The sequence below is a fragment of the Callionymus lyra genome, unplaced genomic scaffold (genome assembly GCF_982586985.1).
Source record: "Callionymus lyra unplaced genomic scaffold, fCalLyr1.hap1.1 HAP1_SCAFFOLD_533, whole genome shotgun sequence".
Lineage (NCBI taxonomy): Eukaryota > Metazoa > Chordata > Actinopteri > Syngnathiformes > Callionymidae > Callionymus > Callionymus lyra.
This window is the reverse complement of record NW_028258818.1, coordinates 22-23,765: the sequence shown is the minus strand read 5'-3', so window position 1 is coordinate 23,765 and position 23,744 is coordinate 22. Positions and strand designations below refer to the sequence as shown.

The 23,744-nt window shown below is 41.1% G+C and overlaps 1 protein-coding gene across 1 annotated transcript in view; it reads left to right on the top strand.

Moving 5' to 3' along the window:
* The window catches only part of LOC148057816 (FH1/FH2 domain-containing protein 3-like), a gene marked incomplete at its 5' end in the record, with an annotated part of 28,203 nt that extends 4,789 nt beyond the window's left edge, over positions 1–23,414 (top strand). Inside the window, 9 exons of the mRNA XM_087782738.1 lie at positions 6,889–7,047; positions 7,107–7,289; positions 11,818–11,937; positions 12,050–12,211; positions 17,081–17,271; positions 21,481–21,685; positions 21,907–22,111; positions 22,261–22,425; positions 22,962–23,414. Coding sequence (XP_087638864.1) covers positions 6,889–7,047; positions 7,107–7,289; positions 11,818–11,937; positions 12,050–12,211; positions 17,081–17,271; positions 21,481–21,685; positions 21,907–22,111; positions 22,261–22,425; positions 22,962–23,038 — 1,467 coding nt within the window. The remainder of the gene's footprint in view (positions 1–6,888; positions 7,048–7,106; positions 7,290–11,817; positions 11,938–12,049; positions 12,212–17,080; positions 17,272–21,480; positions 21,686–21,906; positions 22,112–22,260; positions 22,426–22,961) is intronic.
* Positions 23,415–23,744: the final 330 nt, after the last annotated feature.

Genomic DNA, 23,744 nt, shown 5'->3' with positions numbered 1-23,744 from the left:
CATCTGAGGAACAAACATCTTTATCTGAGGAAAAAAAACTTCATCTGAGGAACAAACATCTTCATCTGAGGAACAAACATCTCCATCTGAGGAACAAACATCTTTATCTGAGGAACAAATATATCCATCTGAGGAAAAAAAACTTAATCTGAGGAACAAAAATCTTCATCTGAGGAACAGACATCTTTATCTGAGGAACAAATATATCCATCTGAGGAAAAAAAACTTCATCTGAGGAACAAACATCTTCATCTGAGGAACAAACATCTCCATCTGAGGAACAAACATCTTTATCTGAGGAACAAATATATCCATCTGAGGAAAAAAAACTTCATCTGAGGAACAAACATCTTCATCTGAGGAACAAACATCTCCATCTGAGGAACAAACATCTTCATCTGAGGAACAAATATATCCATCTGAGGAAAAAAAACTTCATCTGAGGAACAAACATCTTCATCTGAGGAACAAACATCTCCATCTGAGGAACAAACATCTTTATCTGAGGAACAAATATATCCATCTGAGGAAAAAAAACTTCATCTGAGGAACAAACATCTTCATCTGAGGAACAAACATCTTTATCTGAGGAACAAATATATCCATCTGAGGAAAAAAAACTTCATCTGAGGAACAAACATCTTCATCTGAGGAACAAACATCTCCATCTGAGGAACAAACATCTTTATCTGAGGAACAAATATATCCATCTGAGGAAAAAAACTTCATCTGAGGAACAAACATCTTCATCTAAGGAACAAACATCTTCATCTGAGGAACAAACATCTCCATCTGAGGAACAAACATCTTTATCTGAGGAACAAACATCTTTATCTGAGGAACAACCATCTTCATCTGAGGAACAACCATCTTCATCTGAGGAACAAACGTCTTCATCTGAGGAACAAACATCTTCATCTGAGGAACAATCACCATAATTTGAGGAACAAACATCTTTATCTGAGGAACAAACATCTTTATCTGAGGAACAAACATCTTCATCTGAGGAACAAACATCTTCGTCCGAGGAACAAACACCTTCGTCTGAGGAACAAACATCTTCATCTGAGGAACAACCATCTTCATCTGAGGAACAACCATCTCCATCTGAGGAACAAACATCTTCATCTGAGGAACAAACACCTTCATCTGAGGAACAAACATCTCCATCTGAGGAACAAACAAATTTATCTGAGGAACAAACATCTTCCTCTGAGGAACAACCATCTTCATCTGAGGAACAACCATCTTCATCTGAGGAACAAACGTCTTCATCTGAGGAACAAACATCTTCATCTGAGGAACAATCACCATAATTTGAGGAACAAACATCTTTATCTGAGGAACAAACATCTTTATCTGAGGAACAAACATCTTCATCTGAGGAACAAACATCTTCGTCCGAGGAACAACCATCTCCATCTGAGGAACAAACATCTTCATCTGAGGAACAAACATCTTCGTCCGAGGAACAACCATCTCCATCTGAGGAACAACCATCTTCATCTGAGGAACAATCATCTTCATCTGAGGAACAAACACCTTCATCTGAGGAACAAACATCTTTATCTGAGGAACAAACATCTTCATCTGAGGAACAAACATCTTTATCTGAGGAACAAACATCTTCATCTGAGGAACAATCATCTTCATCTGAGGAACAAACACCTTCATCTGAGGAACAAACATCTTCATCTGAGGAACAAACATCTTTATCTGAGGGACAAACATCTTCATCTGAGGAACAATCATCTTCATCTGAGGAACAAACACCTTCATCTGAGGAACAAACATCTTCATCTGAGGAACAAACAAACATCTTCATCTGAGGAAAAAACATCTTCATCTGAGGTACAAACAGACATCTTCATCTGAGGAACAAACATATTCATCTGAGGTACAAACAAACATCTTCATCTGAGGAAAAAACATCTTCATCTGAGGAACAAACATCTTCATCTGAGGAACAATCACCATAATTTGAGGAACAAACATCTTTCTCTGAGGAACAAACATCTTCATCTGAGGAACAATCACCATAATTTGAGGAACAAACATCTTTCTCTGAGGAACAAACATCTTCATCTGAGGAACAAACATCTTCATCTGAGGAACAATCACCATAATTTGAGGAACAAACATCTTTCTCTGAGGAACAAACATCTTCATCTGAGGAACAATCACCATAATTTGAGGAACAATCATCTTCATCTGAGAACAAACATCTTCGTCTGAGGAACAAACACCTTCATCTGAGGAACAACCATCTCCATCTGAGGAACAAAGACCTTCATCTGAGGAACAAACATCTTCATCTGAGGAACAATCACCATCATTTGAGGAACAAACATCTTTCTCTGAGGAACAAACATCTTCATCTGAGGAACAATCACCATAATTTGAGGAACAATCATCTTCATCTGAGAACAAACATCTTCGTCTGAGGAACAAACACCTTCATCTGAGGAACAAACATCTTCATCTGAGGAACAAACATCTTTCTCTGAGGAACAAACATCTTCATCCGAGGAACAATCATCTTCATCCGAGGAACAATCATCTTCATCTGAGGAACAATCATCTTCATCTGAGGAACAAACACCTTCATTTGAGGAAAAAAAACTTAATCTTAGGAACAAACACCTTCATCTGAGGAAAAAACATCTCCATCTGAGGAACAAACATCTTCATCTGAGGAACAAACATCTTCATCTGAGGAACAAACATCTTCATCTGAGGAACAAACATCTTTCTCTGAGGAACAAACATCTTCATTTGAGGAAAAAAACTTCATCTTAGGAACAAACACCTTCATCTGAGGAACAAACATCTCCATCTGAGGAACACACATCTTCATCTGAGGAACAAACATCTTCATCTGAGGAACAAACACCTTCATCTGAGGAACAAACATCTCCATCTGAGGAACAAACATCTTCATCTGAGGAACAAACATCTTTCTCTGAGGAACAAACATCTTCATCCGAGGAACAATCATCTTCATCTGAGGAACAAACACCTTCATCTGAGGAACAAACATCTCCATCTGAGGAACAAACATCTTCATCTGAGGAACAAACATCTCCATCTGAGGAACAAACATCTTCATCTGAGGAACAAACATCTTTCTCTGAGGAACAAACACCTTCATCTGAGGAACAAACATCTTTCTTTGAGGAACAAACATCTCCATTTGAGGAACAATCATCTTCATCTGAGGAACAAACACCTTCATCTGAGGAACAAACATCTCCATCTGAGGAACAAAAATCTTCATCTGAGGAACAAATATATCCATCTGAGGAACAATCATCTTCATCTGAGGAACAATCATCTTCATCTGAGGAACAAACACCTTCATCTGAGGAACAATCATCTTCATCTGAGGAACAAACACCTTCATCTGAGGAACACACATCTCCATCTGAGGAACAAACATCTCCATCTGAGGAACAAATATATCCATCTGAGGAAAAAAAAACTTCATCTTAGGAACAAACACCTTCATCTGAGGAACAAACATCTTTCTTTGAGGAACAAACATCTTTCTTTGAGGAACAAACATCTCCATTTGAGGAACAATCATCTTCATCTGAGGAACAAACACCTTCATCTGAGGAACAAACATCTCCATCTGAGGAACAAACATCTTCATCTGAGGAACAAATATATCCATCTGAGGAACAATCATCTTCATCTGAGGAACAATCATCTTCATCTGAGGAACAAACACCTTCATCTGAGGAACAATCATCTTCATCTGAGGAACAAACACCTTCATCTGAGGAACACACATCTCCATCTGAGGAACAAACATCTCCATCTGAGGAACAAATATATCCATCTGAGGAAAAAAAAACTTCATCTTAGGAACAAACACCTTCATCTTAGGAACAAACATCTTCATCCGAGGAACAATCATCTTCATCTGAGGAACAAACATCTTCATCTGACGAACAAACATCTTCATCTGAGGAACAACCATCTACATCTGAGGAACAAACATCTTCATCTGAGGAACAAACATCTTTCTTTGAGGAACAAACATCTTCATCCGAGGAACAATCATCTTCATCTGAGGAACAAACATCTTCATCTGAGGAACAAACATCTTTCTTTGAGGAACAAACATCTTCATCCGAGGAACAATCATCTTCATCTGAGGAACAAACATCTTCATCTGACGAACAAACATCTTCATCTGAGGAACAACCATCTACATCTGAGGAACAAACATCTTCGTCTGAGGAACAATCATCTTTATCTGAGGAACAAACATTTTCGTCTGAGGATACAACCATCTTCATCTGAGGAACAATCATCTTTATCTGAGGAACAAACATCTTCGTCTGAGGATACAACCATTTTCATCTGAGGAACAATCATCTTTATCTGAGGAACAAACATCTTCGTCTGAGGATACAACCATCTTCATCTGAGGAACAACCATCTTCATCTGAGGAACAAACGTCTTCATCTGAGGAACAAACATCTTCATCTGAGGAACAATCACCATAATTTGAGGAACAAACATCTTTATCTGAGGAACAAACATCTTTATCTGAGGAACAAACATCTTCATCTGAGGAACAAACATCTTCGTCCGAGGAACAACCATCTCCATCTGAGGAACAAACATCTTCATCTGAGGAACAAACATCTTCGTCCGAGGAACAACCATCTCCATCTGAGGAACAACCATCTTCATCTGAGGAACAATCATCTTCATCTGAGGAACAAACACCTTCATCTGAGGAACAAACATCTTTATCTGAGGAACAAACATCTTCATCTGAGGAACAATCATCTTCATCTGAGGAACAAACACCTTCATCTGAGGAACAAACATCTTCATCTGAGGAACAAACATCTTTATCTGAGGAACAAACATCTTCATCTGAGGAACAATCATCTTCATCTGAGGAACAAACACCTTCATCTGAGGAACAAACATCTTCATCTGAGGAACAAACATCTTTATCTGAGGAACAAACATCTTCATCTGAGGAACAATCATCTTCATCTGAGGAACAAACACCTTCATCTGAGGAACAAACATCTTCATCTGAGGAACAAACAAACATCTTCATCTGAGGAAAAAACATCTTCATCTGAGGTACAAACAGACATCTTCATCTGAGGAACAAACATATTCATCTGAGGTACAAACAAACATCTTCATCTGAGGAACAAACATCTTCATCTGAGGAACAAACATCTTCATCTGAGGAACAATCACCATAATTTGAGGAACAAACATCTTTCTCTGAGGAACAAACATCTTCATCTGAGGAACAAACATCTTCATCTGAGGAACAATCACCATAATTTGAGGAACAAACATCTTTCTCTGAGGAACAAACATCTTTATCTGAGGAACAATCACCATAATTTGAGGAACAATCATCTTCATCTGAGAACAAACATCTTCGTCTGAGGAACAAACACCTTCATCTGAGGAACAACCATCTCCATCTGAGGAACAAAGACCTTCATCTGAGGAACAAACATCTTCATCTGAGGAACATCACCATAATTTGAGGAACAAACATCTTTCTCTGAGGAACAAACATCTTCATCTGAGGAACAATCACCATAATTTGAGGAACAATCATCTTCATCTGAGAACAAACATCTTCGTCTGAGGAACAAACACCTTCATCTGAGGAACAAACATCTTCATCTGAGGAACAAACATCTTCATCTGAGGAACAATCAACATAATTTGAGGAACAAACATCTTTTTCTGAGGAACAAACATCTTCATCTGAGGAACAAACATCTTCATCTGACGAACAAACATCTCCATCTGAGGAACAAACATCTTCATCTGAGGAACAAACATCTTTATCTGAGGAACAAACATCTTCATCCGAGGAACAAACATCTTCATCTGAGGAACAAACATCTTCATCTAAGGAACAATCATCTTCATCTGAGGAACAAACATCTTCATCTGAGGAACAATCATCTTCATCTGAGGAATAAACATCTTCATCTGAGGAACAATCATCTTCATCTGAGGAACAAACATCTTCATCTGAGGAACAAACATTCCATGACTAAACATCTCTTTGCGTTGACCTTCAACTTCACGTTTCCAATGACGTTGAGATGTTGCTACACTGGAGCCCCTGAAGCAAGAAGACATGCAGTCCAGGAAGTGTGTGAAGACTTCTCTGTAACCTTTGACATAAGAGCTTAAAATCAACAAGATTCTCTGATGAAAGTATGATCTCTGAAGGTCAGGAGTCACGTCTGGAGGTCAAAAGAGATCTTCACCTGAGACCTATGGTGAAGGAGGAGCTTCATGCTGGGAGGATGTTCCTCAGGAAAGAAACATACAAACCTATGAAGCTTCAACAGACTTGATGACAAACAAACATTTAAAGTCTTACTTTGATTATGATCAACGTTTGTTTCACTTTACCATTGAGCCCACTGTGACCTCTCTGACCTCACTGTGACCTCTCTCTGACCCCACTGTGACCTCTCTGACCTCACTGTGACCTCTCTGACCTCACTGTGACCTCTCTCTGACCCCACTGTGACCTCTCTGACCTCACTTTGACCTCTCTCTGACCCCACTGTGACCTCTCTGACCTCACTTTGACCTCTCTCTGACCCCACTGTGACCTCTCTGACCTCACTGTGACCTCTCTGACCTCACAGTGACCTCTCTCTGACCCCACTGTGACGTCTTTCTGACCTCTCTCTGACCCCACTCTGACCTCCCTCTGACCCCACTCTGACCCCTCTCTGTTCCAACTGTGACCTCTTTCTGACCTCTCTCTGTTCCAACTGTGACCTCCCTCTGACCCCACTCTGACCTCCCTCTGACCCCACTCTGACCTCTCTCTGACCTCGTGGGTTGTTTGTCCTCCTCAGAAGGCGGCGGCGGAAGGGAAGCGTCAGGAGGTCATCGTCCTGGACTCCAAGAGGAGCAACGCCATCAACATCGGACTCACGGTGCTGCCTCCTCCTCGCACCATCAAGACGGCCATCTTGAACTTTGACGAGTACGCACTGAACAAGGAGGGCATCGAGGTGAGAAGATCCGTGTGACTCGTCACAGCAGAAGCTCTTCATTCCTCCTCTTCCTGCAGAAAATCCTCACCATGATTCCCACGGAGGAGGAGAAGCAGAAGATCCAGGAGGCTCAGCTGGTCAACCCTGACGTTCCTCTGGGCTCAGCAGAGCAGTTCCTCCTCACGCTCTCCTCCATCAGTGAGCTGTCGGCCAGACTCCAGCTGTGGGCCTTCAAGATGGACTATGAAGCCACAGAGAAGGTTCGAGAGTCAGAGTCAGAGCCAGAGTAGATAGAGAACCTTCGAGGGTTCGAGTCACAAGATCACCAGTCTCTTCATGATATACATAAAGGTCACCTTAAGGTCACCTGTGTCTTCTAATGAAGGTCACCTGTGTCTTCAAATGAAGGTCACCTGTGTCTTCAAATGAAGGTCACCTGTGTCTTCAAATGAAGGTCACCTGTGTCTTCAAATGAAGGTCACCTGTGTCTTCAAATGAAGGTCACCTGTGTCTTCAAATGAAGGTCACCTGTGTCTTCAAATGAAGGTCACCTGTGTCTTCAAATGAAGGTCACCTGTGTCTTCAGATGAAGGTCACGTGTGTCTTCAAATGAAGGTCACCTGTGTCTTCAAATGAAGGTCACCTGTGTCTTCAAATGAAGGTCACATGTGTCTTCAAATGAAGGTCACCTGTGTCTTCAAATGAAGGTCACGTGTGTCTTCAAATGAAGGTCACGTGTGTCTTCAAATGAAGGTCACCTGTGTCTTCAAATGAAGGTCACCTGTGTCTTCAAATGAAGGTCACGTGTGTCTTCAAATGAAGGTCACCTGTGTCTTCAAATGAAGGTCACGTGTTTCTTCAAATGAAGGTCACCTGTGTCTTCAAATGAAGGTCACGTGTTTCTTCAAATGAAGGTCACCTGTGTCTTCAAATGAAGGTCACGTGTTTCTTCAAATGAAGGTCACCTGTGTCTTCAAATGAAGGTCACCTGTGTCTTCAAATGAAGGTCACATGTGTCTTCAAATGAAGGTCACCTGTGTCTTCAAATGAAGGTCACGTGTGTCTTCAAATGAAGGTCACGTGTGTCTTCAAATGAAGGTCACCTGTGTCTTCAAATGAAGGTCACGTGTGTCTTCAAATGAAGGTCACGTGTGTCTTCAAATGAAGGTCACCTGTGTCTTCAAAAGAAGGTCACGTGTGTCTTCAAATGAAGGTCACGTGTGTCTTCAAATGAAGGTCACCTGTGTCTTCAAATGAAGGTCACGTGTGTCTTCAAATGAAGGTCACCTGTGTCTTCAAATGAAGGTCACCTGTGTCTTCAAATGAAGGTCACGTGTGTCTTCAAATGAAGGTCACCTGTGTCTTCAAATGAAGGTCACCTGTGTCTTCAAATGAAGGTCACGTGTTTCTTCAAATGAAGGTCACCTGTGTCTTCAAATGAAGGTCACCTGTGTCTTCAAATGAAGGTCACATGTGTCTTCAAATGAAGGTCACGTGTGTCTTCAAATGAAGGTCACCTGTGTCTTCAAATGAAGGTCACATGTGTCTTCAAATGAAGGTCACCTGTGTCTTCAAATGAAGGTCACCTGTGTCTTCAAATGAAGGTCACGTGTGTCTTCAAATGAAGGTCACCTGTGTCTTCAAATGAAGGTCACGTGTTTCTTCAAATGAAGGTCACGTGTGTCTTCAAATGAAGGTCACCTGTGTCTTCAAATGAAGGTCACGTGTGTCTTCAAATGAAGGTCACGTGTTTCTTCAAATGAAGGTCACCTGTGTCTTCAAATGAAGGTCACCTGTGTCTTCAAATGAAGGTCACGTGTTTCTTCAAATGAAGGTCACCTGTGTCTTCAAATGAAGGTCACGTGTGTCTTCAAATGAAGGTCACCTGTGTCTTCAAATGAAGGTCACATGTGTCTTCAAATGAAGGTCACCTGTGTCTTCAAATGAAGGTCACGTGTGTCTTCAAATGAAGGTCACCTGTGTCTTCAAATGAAGGTCACCTGTGTCTTCAAAAGAAGGTCACGTGTTTCTTCAAATGAAGGTCACGTGTGTCTTCAAATGAAGGTCACCTGTGTCTTCAAATGAAGGTCACCTGTGTCTTCAAATGAAGGTCACCTGTGTCTTCAAATGAAGGTCATGTGTGTTTATACATATGTGTGTATACATATGTGTGTATACATATGTGTGTATATGTGTGTTTATACATATGTGTGTATACATATGTGTGTATACATATGTGTGTATATGTGTGTGTATACATATGTGTGTATACATATGTGTGTATACATATGTGTGTATATGTGTGTGTATACATATGTGTGTATACATATGTGTGTATACATATGTGTGTATATGTGTGTTTATACATATGTGTGTATACATATGTGTGTATATGTGTGTTTATACATATGTGTGTATACATATGTGTGTATATGTGTGTTTATACATATGTGTATACATATGTGTGTATACATATGTGTGTATACATATGTGTCTATACATATGTGTGTATATGTGTGTTTATACATATGTGTGTACACATATGTGTTTATACATATGTGTGTATACATATGTGTGTATACATATGTGTTTATACATATGTGTGTATACATATGTGTGTATATGTGTGTGTATACATATGTGTGTATACATATGTGTGTATACATATGTGTGTATACATATGTGTGTATACATATGTGTGTATACATATGTGTGTATACATATGTGTGTATATGTGTGTTTATACATATGTGTGTATACATATGTGTGTATACATATGTGTGTATACATATGTGTGTATATGTGTGTTTATACATATGTGTGTATACATATGTGTGTATACGTATGTGTGTATGCATATGTGTGTATACATATGTGTGTATATGTGTGTTTATGCATATGTGTGTATACATATGTGTGTATACATATGTGTGTATATGTGTGTTTATGCATATGTGTGTATACATATGTGTGTATACATATGTGTGTATACATATGTGTTTATACATATGTGTGTATACATATGTGTGTATATGTGTGTTTATACATATGTGTGTATACATATGTGTGTATACATATGTGTGTATACATATGTGTTTATACATATGTGTGTATACATATGTGTGTATATGTGTGTTTATACATATGTGTGTATATGTGTGTTTATACATATGTGTGTATACATATGTGTGTATATGTGTGTTTATACATATGTGTGTATACATATGTGTGTATACATATGTGTGTATATGTGTTTCTATACATATGTGTGTATACATATGTGTGTATATGTGTTTCTATACATATGTGTTTATACATATGTGTGTATATGTGTGTTTATACATATGTGTGTATATGTGTGTTTATACATATGTGTGTATATGTGTGTTTATACATATGTGTGTATACACATGTGTGTATATGTGTGTTTATACATATGTGTGTATACATATGTGTGTATACATATGTGTGTATATGTGTTTTTATACATATGTGTGTATACATATGTGTTTATACATATGTGTGTATATGTGTGTTTATACATATGTGTGTATACATATGTGTGTATACATATGTGTGTATACATATGTGTGTATACATATGTGTGTATACATATGTGTTTATACATATGTGTGTATACATATGTGTGTATATGTGTGTTTATACATATGTGTGTATACATATGTGTGTATACATATGTGTGTATACATGTGTGTGTGTACATGTGTGTGTGTACATGTGTGTGTATACATATGTGTGTATACATATGTGTGTATACATGTGTGTGTGTACATGTGTGTGTATACATATGTGTGTATACATATGTGTGTATACATGTGTGTGTGTACATGTGTGTGTACATATGTGTGTATACATGTGTGTGTGTACATGTGTGTGTGTACATGTGTGTGTATACATATGTGTGTATACATATGTGTGTATACATGTGTGTGTGTACATGTGTGTGTATACATATGTGTGTATACATATGTGTGTATACATGTGTGTGTGTACATGTGTGTGTATACATATGTGTGTATACATATGTGTGTATACATATGTGTTTATACATATGTGTGTATACATATGTGTGTATATGTGTGTTTATACATATGTGTGTATACATATGTGTGTATACATATGTGTGTATACATGTGTGTGTGTACATGTGTGTGTGTACATGTGTGTGTATACATATGTGTGTACACATATGTGTTTATACATATGTGTGTATACATATGTGCGTATACATATGTGTTTATACATATGTGTGTATACATATGTGTGTATACATATGTGTGTATACATATGTGTTTATACATATGTGTGTATACATATGTGTGTATACATATGTGTGTATACATATGTGTTTATACATATGTGTTTATACATATGTGTGTATACATATGTGTGTATACATATGTGTGTATACATGTGTGTGTGTACATGTGTGTGTATACATATGTGTGTATATATATGTGTGTATACATATGTGTTTATACATATGTGTGTATACATATGTGTGTATACATATGTGTGTATACATATGTGTTTATACATATGTGTTTATACATATGTGTGTATACATATGTGTGTATACATATGTGTGTATACATGTGTGTGTGTACATGTGTGTGTATACATATGTGTGTATACATATGTGTGTATACATGTGTGTGTGTACATATGTGTGTATATATATGTGTGTATACATATGTGTGTATACATGTGTGTGTGTACATGTGTGTGTACATGTGTGTGAACACGTGTGTGTTGCTGGGTCTCCAGGAAGTTGCTGAGCCTCTGCAGGACCTGAAGGAAGGGATGGAGCAGCTGGAAAGGAACAAGACTCTGGGATACATTCTGTCGACTCTGCTCTGCATCGGAAACTTCCTGAACGGAGCGAGTGTGAGTGATGTCATGTTTTGGTGATGTCATGTTGTGGTGATGTCATGTTGTGGTGATGTCATGTTGTGGTGATGTCATGTTGTGTGTCACACACGTGTGTACATGTGTGCAGGCTCAGGGCTTCGAGCTGACGTACCTGCAGAAGGTTCCTGAGGTGAAGGACACGGTTCACAAACAGTCTCTCCTGCATCACGTGTGCTCCGTGGTCGTGGAGAACTTCCCTCACAGCTCCGACCTCTACTCTGAGATCGGCTCCATCACTCGCTCTGCAAAGGTCAGCTTCAGTGACCCCTTCAGTGACCCCTTCAGTGACCCCTTCAGTGACCCCTTCAGTGACCCCTTCAGTGACCCCTTCAGTGACCCCTTCAGTTCACGCCGTACAATGACAGGAACTAAGAGATACTACGTTGATCAGAGAAAACACACAATTGTGTGATATTTGAGTCTTTGAACACAACACCATTGTTTCAGTCTTTAACACACGTGGCTTGTTGTTGTTACTGGTGTTGTTGTGGTTTTTACTGATGTTGTTGTTACTGTTGTTGTTGTTACTGGTGTTGTTGTTACTGGTGTTGTTGTGGTTTTTACTGATGTTGTTGTTGTTACTGGTGTTGTTGTTACTGTTGTTGTTGTTACTGGTGTTGTTGTGGTTTTTACTGATGTTGTTGTTGTTACTGGTGTTGTTGTTACTGTTGTTGTTGTTACTGGTGTTGTTGTGGTTTTTACTGATGTTGTTGTTGTTACTGGTGTTGTTGTTACTGTTGTTGTTGTTACTGGTGTTGTTGTTGTTACTGGTGTTGTTGTGGTTTTTACTGATGTTGTTGTTACTGTTGTTGTTGTTACTGGTGTTGTTGTTACTGGTGTTGTTGTGGTTTTTACTGATGTTGTTGTTGTTACTGGTGTTGTTGTTACTGTTGTTGTTGTTACTGGTGTTGTTGTGGTTTTTACTGATGTTGTTGTTGTTACTGGTGTTGTTGTTACTGTTGTTGTTGTTACTGGTGTTGTTGTGGTTTTTACTGATGTTGTTGTTGTTACTGGTGTTGTTGTTACTGTTGTTGTTGTTACTGGTGTTGTTGTTGTTACTGGTGTTGTTGTGGTTTTTACTGATGTTGTTGTTGTTACTGGTGCTGTTGTGGTTATTACTGATGTTGTTGTTGTTACTGGTGTTGTTGTTACTGTTGTTGTTGTTACTGGTGTTGTTGTGGTTTTTACTGATGTTGTTGTTGTTACTGGTGTTGTTGTTACTGTTGTTGTTGTTACTGGTGTTGTTGTGGTTTTTACTGATGTTGTTGTTGTTACTGGTGTTGTTGTTACTGTTGTTGTTGTTACTGGTGTTGTTGTGGTTTTTACTGATGTTGTTGTTGTTACTGGTGTTGTTGTTACTGTTGTTGTTGTTACTGGTGTTGTTGTTGTTACTGGTGTTGTTGTGGTTTTTACTGATGTTGTTGTTGTTACTGGTGCTGTTGTGGTTATTACTGATGTTGTTGTTGTTACTGGTGTTGTTGTTACTGTTGTTGTTGTTACTGGTGTTGTTGTGGTTTTTACTGATGTTGTTGTTGTTACTGGTGTTGTTGTGGTTTTTACTGATGTTGTTGTTGTTACTGGTGTTGTTGTTACTGTTGTTGTTTTTACTGTTGTTGTTGTTACTGGTGTTGTTGTTACTGTTGTTGTTGTTGTTACTGGTGTTGTTGTTGTTGTTGTTGTTACTGGTGTTGTTGTGGTTTTTACTGATGTTGTTGTTGTTACTGGTGTTGTTGTTACTGTTGTTGTTGTTACTGGTGTTGTTGTGGTTTTTACTGATGTTGTTGTTGTTACTGTTGTTGTTGTTACTGGTGTTGTTGTTGTTGTTGTTGTTGTTACTGGTGTTGTTGTGTTTTTTACTGATGTTGTTGTTGTTACTGTTGTTGTTGTTACTGGTGTTGTTGTTGTTGTTGTTGTTACTGGTGTTGTTGTTACTGTTGTTGTTGTTACTGGTGTTGTTGTTGTTACTGGTGTTGTTGTGGTTACTGATGTTGTTGTTGTTGTGACTGATGTTGTTGTTGTTGTGACTGATGTTGTTGTTGTTACTGGTGTTGTTGTTGTTGTTACTGATGTTGTTGTTGTTACTGGTGTTGTTGTGGTTTTTACTGATGTTGTTGTTGTTACTGGTGTTGTTGTTACTGTTGTTGTTTTTACTGTTGTTGTTGTTACTGGTGTTGTTGTTACTGTTGTTGTTGTTGTTACTGGTGTTGTTGTTGTTGTTGTTGTTACTGGTGTTGTTGTGGTTTTTACTGATGTTGTTGTTGTTACTGGTGTTGTTGTTACTGTTGTTGTTGTTACTGGTGTTGTTGTGGTTTTTACTGATGTTGTTGTTGTTACTGTTGTTGTTGTTACTGGTGTTGTTGTTGTTGTTGTTACTGGTGTTGTTGTTGTTGTTGTTGTTGTTACTGGTGTTGTTGTGTTTTTTACTGATGTTGTTGTTGTTACTGTTGTTGTTGTTACTGGTGTTGTTGTTGTTGTTGTTACTGGTGTTGTTGTTACTGTTGTTGTTGTTACTGGTGTTGTTGTTGTTACTGGTGTTGTTGTTGTTACTGATGTTGTTGTTGTTGTGACTGATGTTGTTGTTGTTGTGACTGATGTTGTTGTTGTTACTGGTGTTGTTGTTGTTGTTACTGATGTTGTTGTTGTTACTGGTGTTGTTGTTGTTACTGGTGTTGTTGTTGTTACTGATGTTGTTTTTGTTACTGGTGTTGTTGTTGTTACTGATGTTGTTGTTGTTACTGGTGTTGTTGTTGTTACTGATGTTGTTGTTGTTACTGGTGTTGTTGTGGTTGTTACTGGTGTTGTTGTTGTTACTGATGTTGTTGTTTTACTGGTGTTGTTGTTACTGTTGTTGTTGTTACTGGTGTTGTTGTTGTTGTTACTGATGTTGTTGTTGTGACTGATGTTGTTGTTGTTACCGGTGTTGTTGTTGTTGTTGTTACTGGTGTTGTTGTTGTTGTTACTGATGTTGTTGTTGTTACTGGTGTTGTTGTTATGGTTACTGATGTTGTTGTGACTGATGTTGTTACTGGTGTTGTTGTTATGGTTACTGATGTTGTTACTGATGTTGTTGATGTTACTGGTATTGTTGTTGTGGTTGTTACTGATGTTGTTGTGACTGATGTTGTTGTTGTTACTGGTGTTGTTTTACTGATATTGTTGTTGTTACTGGTGTTGTTGTTGTTACTGGTATTGTTGTTGTGGATGTTGTTGTTACTGATGTTGTTGTGACTGATGTTGTTGATGTTACTGGTATTGTTGTTGTGGTTGTTGTTGTTACTGAAGTTGTTGTTGTTGTTACTGGTGTTGTTGTTGTTGCTGGTGTTGTTGTTACATGTGTTGTTGTTGTGGTTTTTACTGGTGTTGTTGTTACTGGTGTTTGTGTTGTTATTGTTGTTACTGGTATTGTTGTTGTTACTGTTGTTGTTACTGAAGTTGTTGTTGTTACTGGTGTTGTTGTTGTTGTTACTGGTGTTGTTGCTGTTGTTACTGGTGTTGTTGTTACTGGTGTTTGTGTTGTTGTTACTGGTATTGTTGTTGTTACTGTTGTTGTTGTTGTTGTGGTGATTGTTACTGATGTTGTTGTTGTTACTGGTGTTGTTGTTGTTGTTGCTGGTGTTTTTGTTGTTACTAATGTTGTTGTTGTTACTGGTGTTGTTGTTGTTGTTACTGGTGTTGTTGTTACTGTTGCTGGTGTTTTTGTTGTTACTAATGTTATTGTTGTTACTGGTGTTGTTGTTGTTGTTACTGGTGTTGTTGTTGTTGTTGCTGGTGTTTTTGTTGTTACTAATGTTGTTGTTGTTACTGGTGTTGTTGTTGTTGTTACTGGTGTTGTTGTTACTGTTGCTGGTGTTTTTGTTGTTACTAATGTTATTGTTGTTACTGGTGTTGTTGTTGTTGTTACTGGTGTTGTTGTTACTGTTGTTGTTGTTACTGGTGTTGTTGTTGTTACTGTTGTTGTTGTTGTTACTGATAGTGTTGTTGTTACTGGTATTGTTGTTGTTACTGTTGTTGTTGTTGTTGTTGTGGTGATTGTTACTGATGTTGTTGTTGTTACTGGTGTTGTTGTTGTTGCTGGTGTTTTTGTTGTTACTAATGTTGTTGTTGTTACTGGTGTTGTTGTTACTGGTGTTGATGTTGTTACTGATGTTGTTGTTGTTGTGACTGATGTTGTTGTTGTTACTGATGTTGTTGTTGTTGTTACTGGTGTTGTTGTTACTGATGTTGTTGTTGTTACTGGTGTTGTTGTTATGGTTACTGATGTTGTTGTTGTTGTTACTGGTGTAGTTGTTGTGGTGATTGTTACTGATGTTGTTGTTGTTACTGATATTGTTGTTGTGGTTGTTACTGATGTTGTTGTGACTGATGTTGTCGTTGTTACTGGTGTTGTTGTTGTTGTTTTACTGATGTTGTTGTTGTTACTGGTGTTGTTGTTACTGGTATTGTTGTTGTGGTTGTTGTTGTTACTGAAGTTGTTGTTGTTGTTGTTACTGGTGTTGTTGTTGTTGCTGGTGTTGTTGTTGTTGTTACTGGTATTGTTGTTGTTACTGTTGTTGTTACTGAAGTTGTTGTTGTTACTGGTGTTGTTGTTGTTGTTGTTGTTACTGGTATTGTTGTTGTTACTGGTGTTTTTTTGTTACTAATGTTGTTGTTGTTACTGGTGTTGTTGTTGTTACTGGTGTTTTTGTTGTTACTAATGTTGTTGTTGTTACTAATGTCGTTGTTGTTACTGGTGTTGTTGATGTTACTGGTATTGTTGTTGTGGTTACTGATGTTGTTGTGACTGATGTTGTTGTTGTTGTTACTGGTGTCGTTGTGACTGATGTTGTTGTTGTTGTTACTGGTGTTGTTGTTGTTACTGGTGTTGTTGTTACTGATGTTGTTGTGACTGATGTTGTTGTTGTTGTGACTGATGTTGTTGTTGTTACTGGTGTTGTTGTGACTGATGTTGTTGTTGTGGTTACTGATGTTGTTGTGACTGATGTTGTTGTTGTTGTTACTGGTGTTTTTGTGGTTGTGGTTGTTACTGATGTTGTTGTTGTTGTTGTTGTTGTCGTTGTTATGGTTGTTGTCATTGTTGTTGATTTGTGTGTTGCGCAGAGACTGACGTTGTCGCTCTCAGGTGGACTTCGACCAGCTGCAGGAGAACTTGTGTCAAATGGAGAAACGTTGCAAAGCATCATGGGATCATCTGAAAATGATCGCCAAGCACGAGATGAAGCCTCAGCTGAAGCAGAAGATGTCCGACTTCCTGAAGGACTGTGCTGAGAGGATCATCATCCTCAAGATCGTCCACCGCAGGATCATCAACAGGTGCTGTGGTCATGTTTCAGTTTATTTCAAAGGACAATGTTCAGTTACATGAGCAGCTGCACCAGATGTAGCTCTAGATGCTACTTTCCTCTTTCGTCTTCAACAAAGATGCAGTTTACATAATACATCACATACAAATAAAGCAAAAACACAATGATGTACAAAAACAAAGTACAATCCTCGGCATGTCATGTGACCTGGTCATCTTCATGTCATGTGACGTGGTCCTCGACATGTCATGTGACGTGGTCCTCGACATGTCATGTGACGTGATCATAGACATGTCATGTGACGTGGTCCTTGACATGTCATGTGACGTGGTCCTCGACATGTCATGTGACGTGGTCATAGACATGTCATGTGACGTGGTCCTCGACATGTCATGTGACGTGGTCAAAGACATGTCATGTGACGTGGTCATCTTCATGTCATGTGACGTGGTCAAAGACATGTCATGTGACGTGGTCCTCGACATGTCATGTGACGTGATCATAGACATGTCATGTGACGTGGTCAAAGACATGTCATGTGACGTGGTCATAGACATGTCATGTGACGTGGTCCTCGACATGTCATGTGACGTGGTCATAGACATGTCATGTGATGTGGTCCTCGACATGTCATGTGACGTGGTCCTCGACATGTCATGTGACGTGGTCATAGATATGTCATGTGACGTGGTCATAGACATGCCATGTGACGTGGTCATAGACATGTCATGTGACGTGGTCCTCGACATGTCATGTGACGTGGTCATAGACATGTCATGTGACGTGGTCATAGACATGTCATGTGACGTGGTCATAGACATGTCATGTGACGTGGTCATAGACATGTCATGTGACGTGGTCATAGACATGTCATGTGACGTGGTCATAGACATGTCATGTGACGTGGTCCTCGACATTTCATGTGACGTGGTCATAGACATGTCATGTGACGTGGTCATAGACATGTCATGTGACGTGGTCCTCGACATGTCATGTGACGTGGTCATAGACATGCCATGTGACGTGGTCATAGACATGTCATGTGACGTGGTCCTCGACATTTCATGTGACGTGGTCCTCGACATGTCATGTGACGTGGTCCTCGACATGTCATGTGACGTGGTCATAGACATGCCATGTGACGTGGTCATAGACATGTCATGTGACGTGGTCCTCGACATTTCATGTGACGTGGTCCTCGATATGTCATGTGACGTGGTCATAGACATGCCATGTGACGTGGTCATAGACATGTCATGTGACGTGGTCATAGACATGTCATGTGACGTGGTCATAGACATGTCATGTGACGTGGTCCTCGACATGTCATGTGACGTGGTCCTCGACATGTCATGTGACGTGGTCCTCGACATGTCATGTGACGTGGTCCTCGACATGTCATGTGACGTGGTCCTCGACATGTCATGTGACGTGGTCATAGACATGTCATGTGACGTGGTCCTCGACATGTCATGTGACGTGGTCCTCGACATGTCATGTGACGTGGTCATAGACATGTCATGTGACGTGGTCCTCGACATGTCATGTGACGTGGTCCTCGACATGTCATGTGACGTTGTCCTCGACATGTCATGTGACGTGGTCCTCGACATGTCATGTGACGTGGTCCTCGACATGTCATGTGACGTGGTCATAGTTATGTCATGTGACGTGGTCCTATACATGTCCTGTGACGTGGTCCTCGACATGTCATGTGACGTGGTCATAGTTATGTCATGTGACGTGGTCCTATACATGTCCTGTGACGTGGTCCTCGACATGTCATGTGACGTGGTCCTAGACATGTCATGTGACGTGGTCCTCGACATGTCATGTGACGTGGTCATAGATATGTCATGTGACGTGGTCATAGACATGTCATGTGACGTGGTCCTCGACAGGTCATGTGACGTGGTCATAGACATGTCATGTGACGTGGTCCTCGACATGTCATGTGACGTGGTCATAGACATGTCATGTGACGTGGTCCTCGACATGTCATTTGACGTGGTCCTCGACATTTCATGTGACGTGGTCCTCAACATGTCATGTGACGTGGTCCTCGACATGTCATGTGACGTTGTCCTCGACATGTCATGTGACGTGGTCATAGATATGTCATGTGACGTGGTCATAGACATGCCATGTGACGTGGTCCTCGACATGTCATGTGACGTGGTCCTCGACATGTCATGTGACGTGGTCATAGACATGTCATGTGACGTTGTCCTCGACATGTCATGTGACGTGGTCATAGATATGTCATGTGACGTGGTCATAGACATGCCATGTGACGTGGTCCTCGACATGTCATGTGACGTGGTCCTCGACATGTCATGTGACGTGGTCATAGACATGTCATGTGACGTGGTCATAGACATGTCATGTGACGTGGTCATAGATATGTCATGTGACGTGGTCATAGACATGTCATGTGACGTGGTCCTCGACATGTCATGTGACGTGGTCCTCGACATGTCATGTGACGTGGTCCTCGACATGTCATGTGACGTGGTCATAGACATGTCATGTGACGTGGTCCTCGACATGTCATGTGACGTGGTCATAGACATGTCATGTGAAGTGGTCATAGACATGTCATGTGACGTGGTCATAGACATGTCATGTGACGTGGTCATAGACATGTCATGTGACGTGGTCATAGACATGTCATGTGACGTGGTCATAGACATGTCATGTGACGTGGTCATAGACATGTCATGTGACGTGGTCATAGACATGTCATGTGACGTGGTCATAGACATGTCATGTGACGTGGTCATATACATGTCATGTGACGTGGTCATAGACATGTCATGTGACGTGGTCATAGACATGTCATGTGACGTGGTCATAGACATGTCATGTGACGTGGTCATATACATGTCATGTGACGTGGTCATAGACATGTCATGTGACGTGGTCCTCGACATGTCATGTGACGTGGTCATAGATATGTCATGTGACGTGGTCATATACATGTCATGTGACGTGGTCATAGACATGTCATGTGACGTGGTCATAGACATGTCATGTGACGTGGTCATATACATGTCATGTGACGTGGTCCTCGACATGTCATGTGACCTGGTCATAGACATGTCATGTGACGTGGTCATAGACATGTCATGTGACGTGGTCATAGATATGTCATGTGACGTGGTCATATACATGTCATGTGACGTGGTCATAGACATGTCATGTGACGTGGTCCTCGACATGTCATATGACGTGGTCATAGACATGTCATGTGACGTGGTCATAGACATGTCATGTGACGTGGTCATAGATATGTCATGTGACGTGGTCATAGACATGTCATGTGACGTGGTCATAGACATGTCATGTGACGTGGTCATAGACATGTCATGTGACGTGGTCATAGATATGTCATGTGACGTGGTCATATATATGTCATGTGACGTGGTCATAGACATGTCATGTGACGTGGTCATAGATATGTCATGTGACGTGGTCATAGACATGTCATGTGACGTGGTCATTGACATGTCATGTGACGTGATCATAGACATGTCATGTGACGTGGTCATATATATGTCATGTGACGTGGTCATAGATATGTCATGTGACGTGGTCATAGATATGTCATGTGACGTGGTCATATATATGTCATGTGACGTGGTCATAGACATGTCATGTGACGTGGTCATAGACATGTCATGTGATGTGGTCATAGACATGCCATGTGACGTGGTCATAGACATGTCATGTGACGTGGTCCTCGACATGTCATGTGACGTGGTCATAGACATGTCATGTGACGTGGTCATAGACATGTCATGTGACGTGGGTCTCGACATGTCATGTGACGTGGTCATAGACATGTCATGTGACGTGGTCCTCCACATGTCATGTGACGTGGTCATAGACATGTCATGTGACGTGGTCATAGATATGTCATGTGACGTGGTCATAGACATGTCATGTGACGTGGTCATAGACATGTCATGTGACGTGGTCCTCGACATGTCATGTGACGTGGTCATAGACATGTCATGTGACGTGGTCCTCGACATGTCATGTGACGTGGTCATAGACATGTCATGTGACGTGGTCATAGACATGTCATGTGACGTGGTCATAGACATGTCATGTGACGTGGTCATAGACATGTAATGTGACGTGGTCCTCGACATGTCATGTGGTCATGTCATGTCATGCGGTCCCCGACATGTCATGTCTTGTCATGTGACCTCAGGTTCCACTCCTTCCTGCTGTTCCTGGGTCAGCCGGCCTACAGTGTGCGCGACATCAGCGTCCATCGCTTCAGCAGGATCTTGAGTGAGTTCGCTCTGGAGTATCGAACCACCAGAGACCGAGTCCTGCAGCAGAAGCAGAAACGAGCCGACCACCGCGAGCGCAACAAGACCCGAGGGAAGATGATCATGGACGTCAACGACCCTGTGAGTTTCTCCTTTGACCCCACATCCTCATCTTCCTCTCCCTGACCTTTGACCTTTCCTCCTCCTGTAGTCTGAGGATGAAGAAGACGTGGAGGTGAACTTGTGTGTGTTTGTGTGTGTTTGTGTGCATGAACTTTCCCTGTTCATACTTTTTACTTCCTCACGTTTATCCTCCTTTGTTTTCTTCTTCTTCTCCCTCATCGTCTTCTTCTTCTCCTCAGACTGGCAAATATGCCTCGGGCAGCAGCAACAGCGCCCCCTGTGGCGGCGAGGAGAGCGAGGCGCCACAGGGGGGTCTGGGTCACACCGAGGACGTGGCCGAGCACGAGCAGATGAAGGCGGTCCTGAGGGTGAGCGGCGCCGACAGAGAGGGCGCCGGCGTGCCGGGCCTGAGGACGCGGACACGCTCTCGACCCGGACGAGGAGGTCAGAACCCTTGACCTTGAAATGACCTTTCATTTATTTATGTCGTAGTATTTTATTCAAAACATGTTTTTTGACATCATTATATGAAATATCGTTAAATAATGTTTTTCGTCAACGTGTTCATGTCAATAAAGCTTTGATTCATTCAGGCCGGGCGGCGCCGGCGTGGACTCCGCCTGCCGACGACGCTCTGGCGTGCGGCGACGACGCCGCGGACGAGATCATGGAACGCATCGTCCGCTCGGCCACTCAAGGTCCAGGAACGAGACCTCAGCCCCGGGAGAGACGGAGGTCCAGAGCCAACCGCAAGTCACGTGAGTCACATGACACCGTGATGCATGAGTCACATGACACCGTGATGCATGAGTCACATGACACCGTGATGCATGAGTCACATGACACCGTGATGCATGAGTCACATGACACCGTGATGCATGAGTCACATGACACAGTGATGCATGAGTCACATGACACCGTGATGCATGAGTCACATGACACCGTGATGCATGAGTCACATGACACAGTGATGCATGAGTCACATGACACAGTGATGCATGAGTCACATGACACCGTGATGCATGAGTCACATGACACAGTGATGCATGAGTCACATGACACAGTGATGCATGAGTCACATGACACCGTGATGCATGAGTCACATGACACAGTGATGCATGAGTCACATGACACCGTGATGCATGAGTCACATGACACCGTGATGCATGAGTCACATGACACCGTGATGCATGAGTCACATGACACAGTGATGCATGAGTCACATGACACCGTGATGCATGAGTCACATGACACAGTGATGCATGTTGGGTACCTGACGTCCATCTTCTGGCAGTGAGGCGGACGCTGAAGAACGGTCTGACCCCAGAGGAGGCTCTCGCCCTCGGACTGAGCGACGCGCCGGAGTCGTAGCTGCAGGTCGAGGCGCCGACCAATCAGAAGCTGCCTCACTGTGATTGACAGCTGCTGCTGTCCGTCATGAAGGAAACATTTGGTATATTTGACAAATTTGTGATTTTAATGAAGAAACATTAAAGTTTTGATGGTCAGGACGTGGTTTTAGGTGAAATACAGCGAGAACGAAAACCTTTTTAGAGGCAAAAATGGAGTTATGACGACGTCAAGGTCACGAAGCTTCAACTGTCGCTCAAGTCAAGGTCATGAACTGTCGCTCAAGTCAAGGTCACAAACTGTCGCTCAAGTCAAGGTCATGAACTGTCATTCAAGTCAAGGTCACAAACTGTCGCTCAAGTCAAGGTCACAAACTGTCGTCAAGTCAAGGTCACGAAGCTTCACCTTATTTATTAAAGATGTAAAAAAGACACTTTGCACCTTAACTTTTGTAACTAGAAGTTTACTGTTTGTAAAGTGTAAAAAGAGAAAAAAAAAGTTTTTATAATGAAATAAATCTATGAAGAAACGTCTGGATTGTACTGGACAAACGTGTGTGTGTGTGTGTGTGTGTGTGTGTGTGTGTGTGTTTGTGTATGTGTGTGTGTGTGTGTGTTTGTGTATGTGTGTGTGTGTGTGTGTCGTCATTGAGATGCTGTGTCATTGGACAATAAAAGCCTCTATAGAGAGAAAGTCGTATTTTTACTACACAAACAAGTGTAAAGAT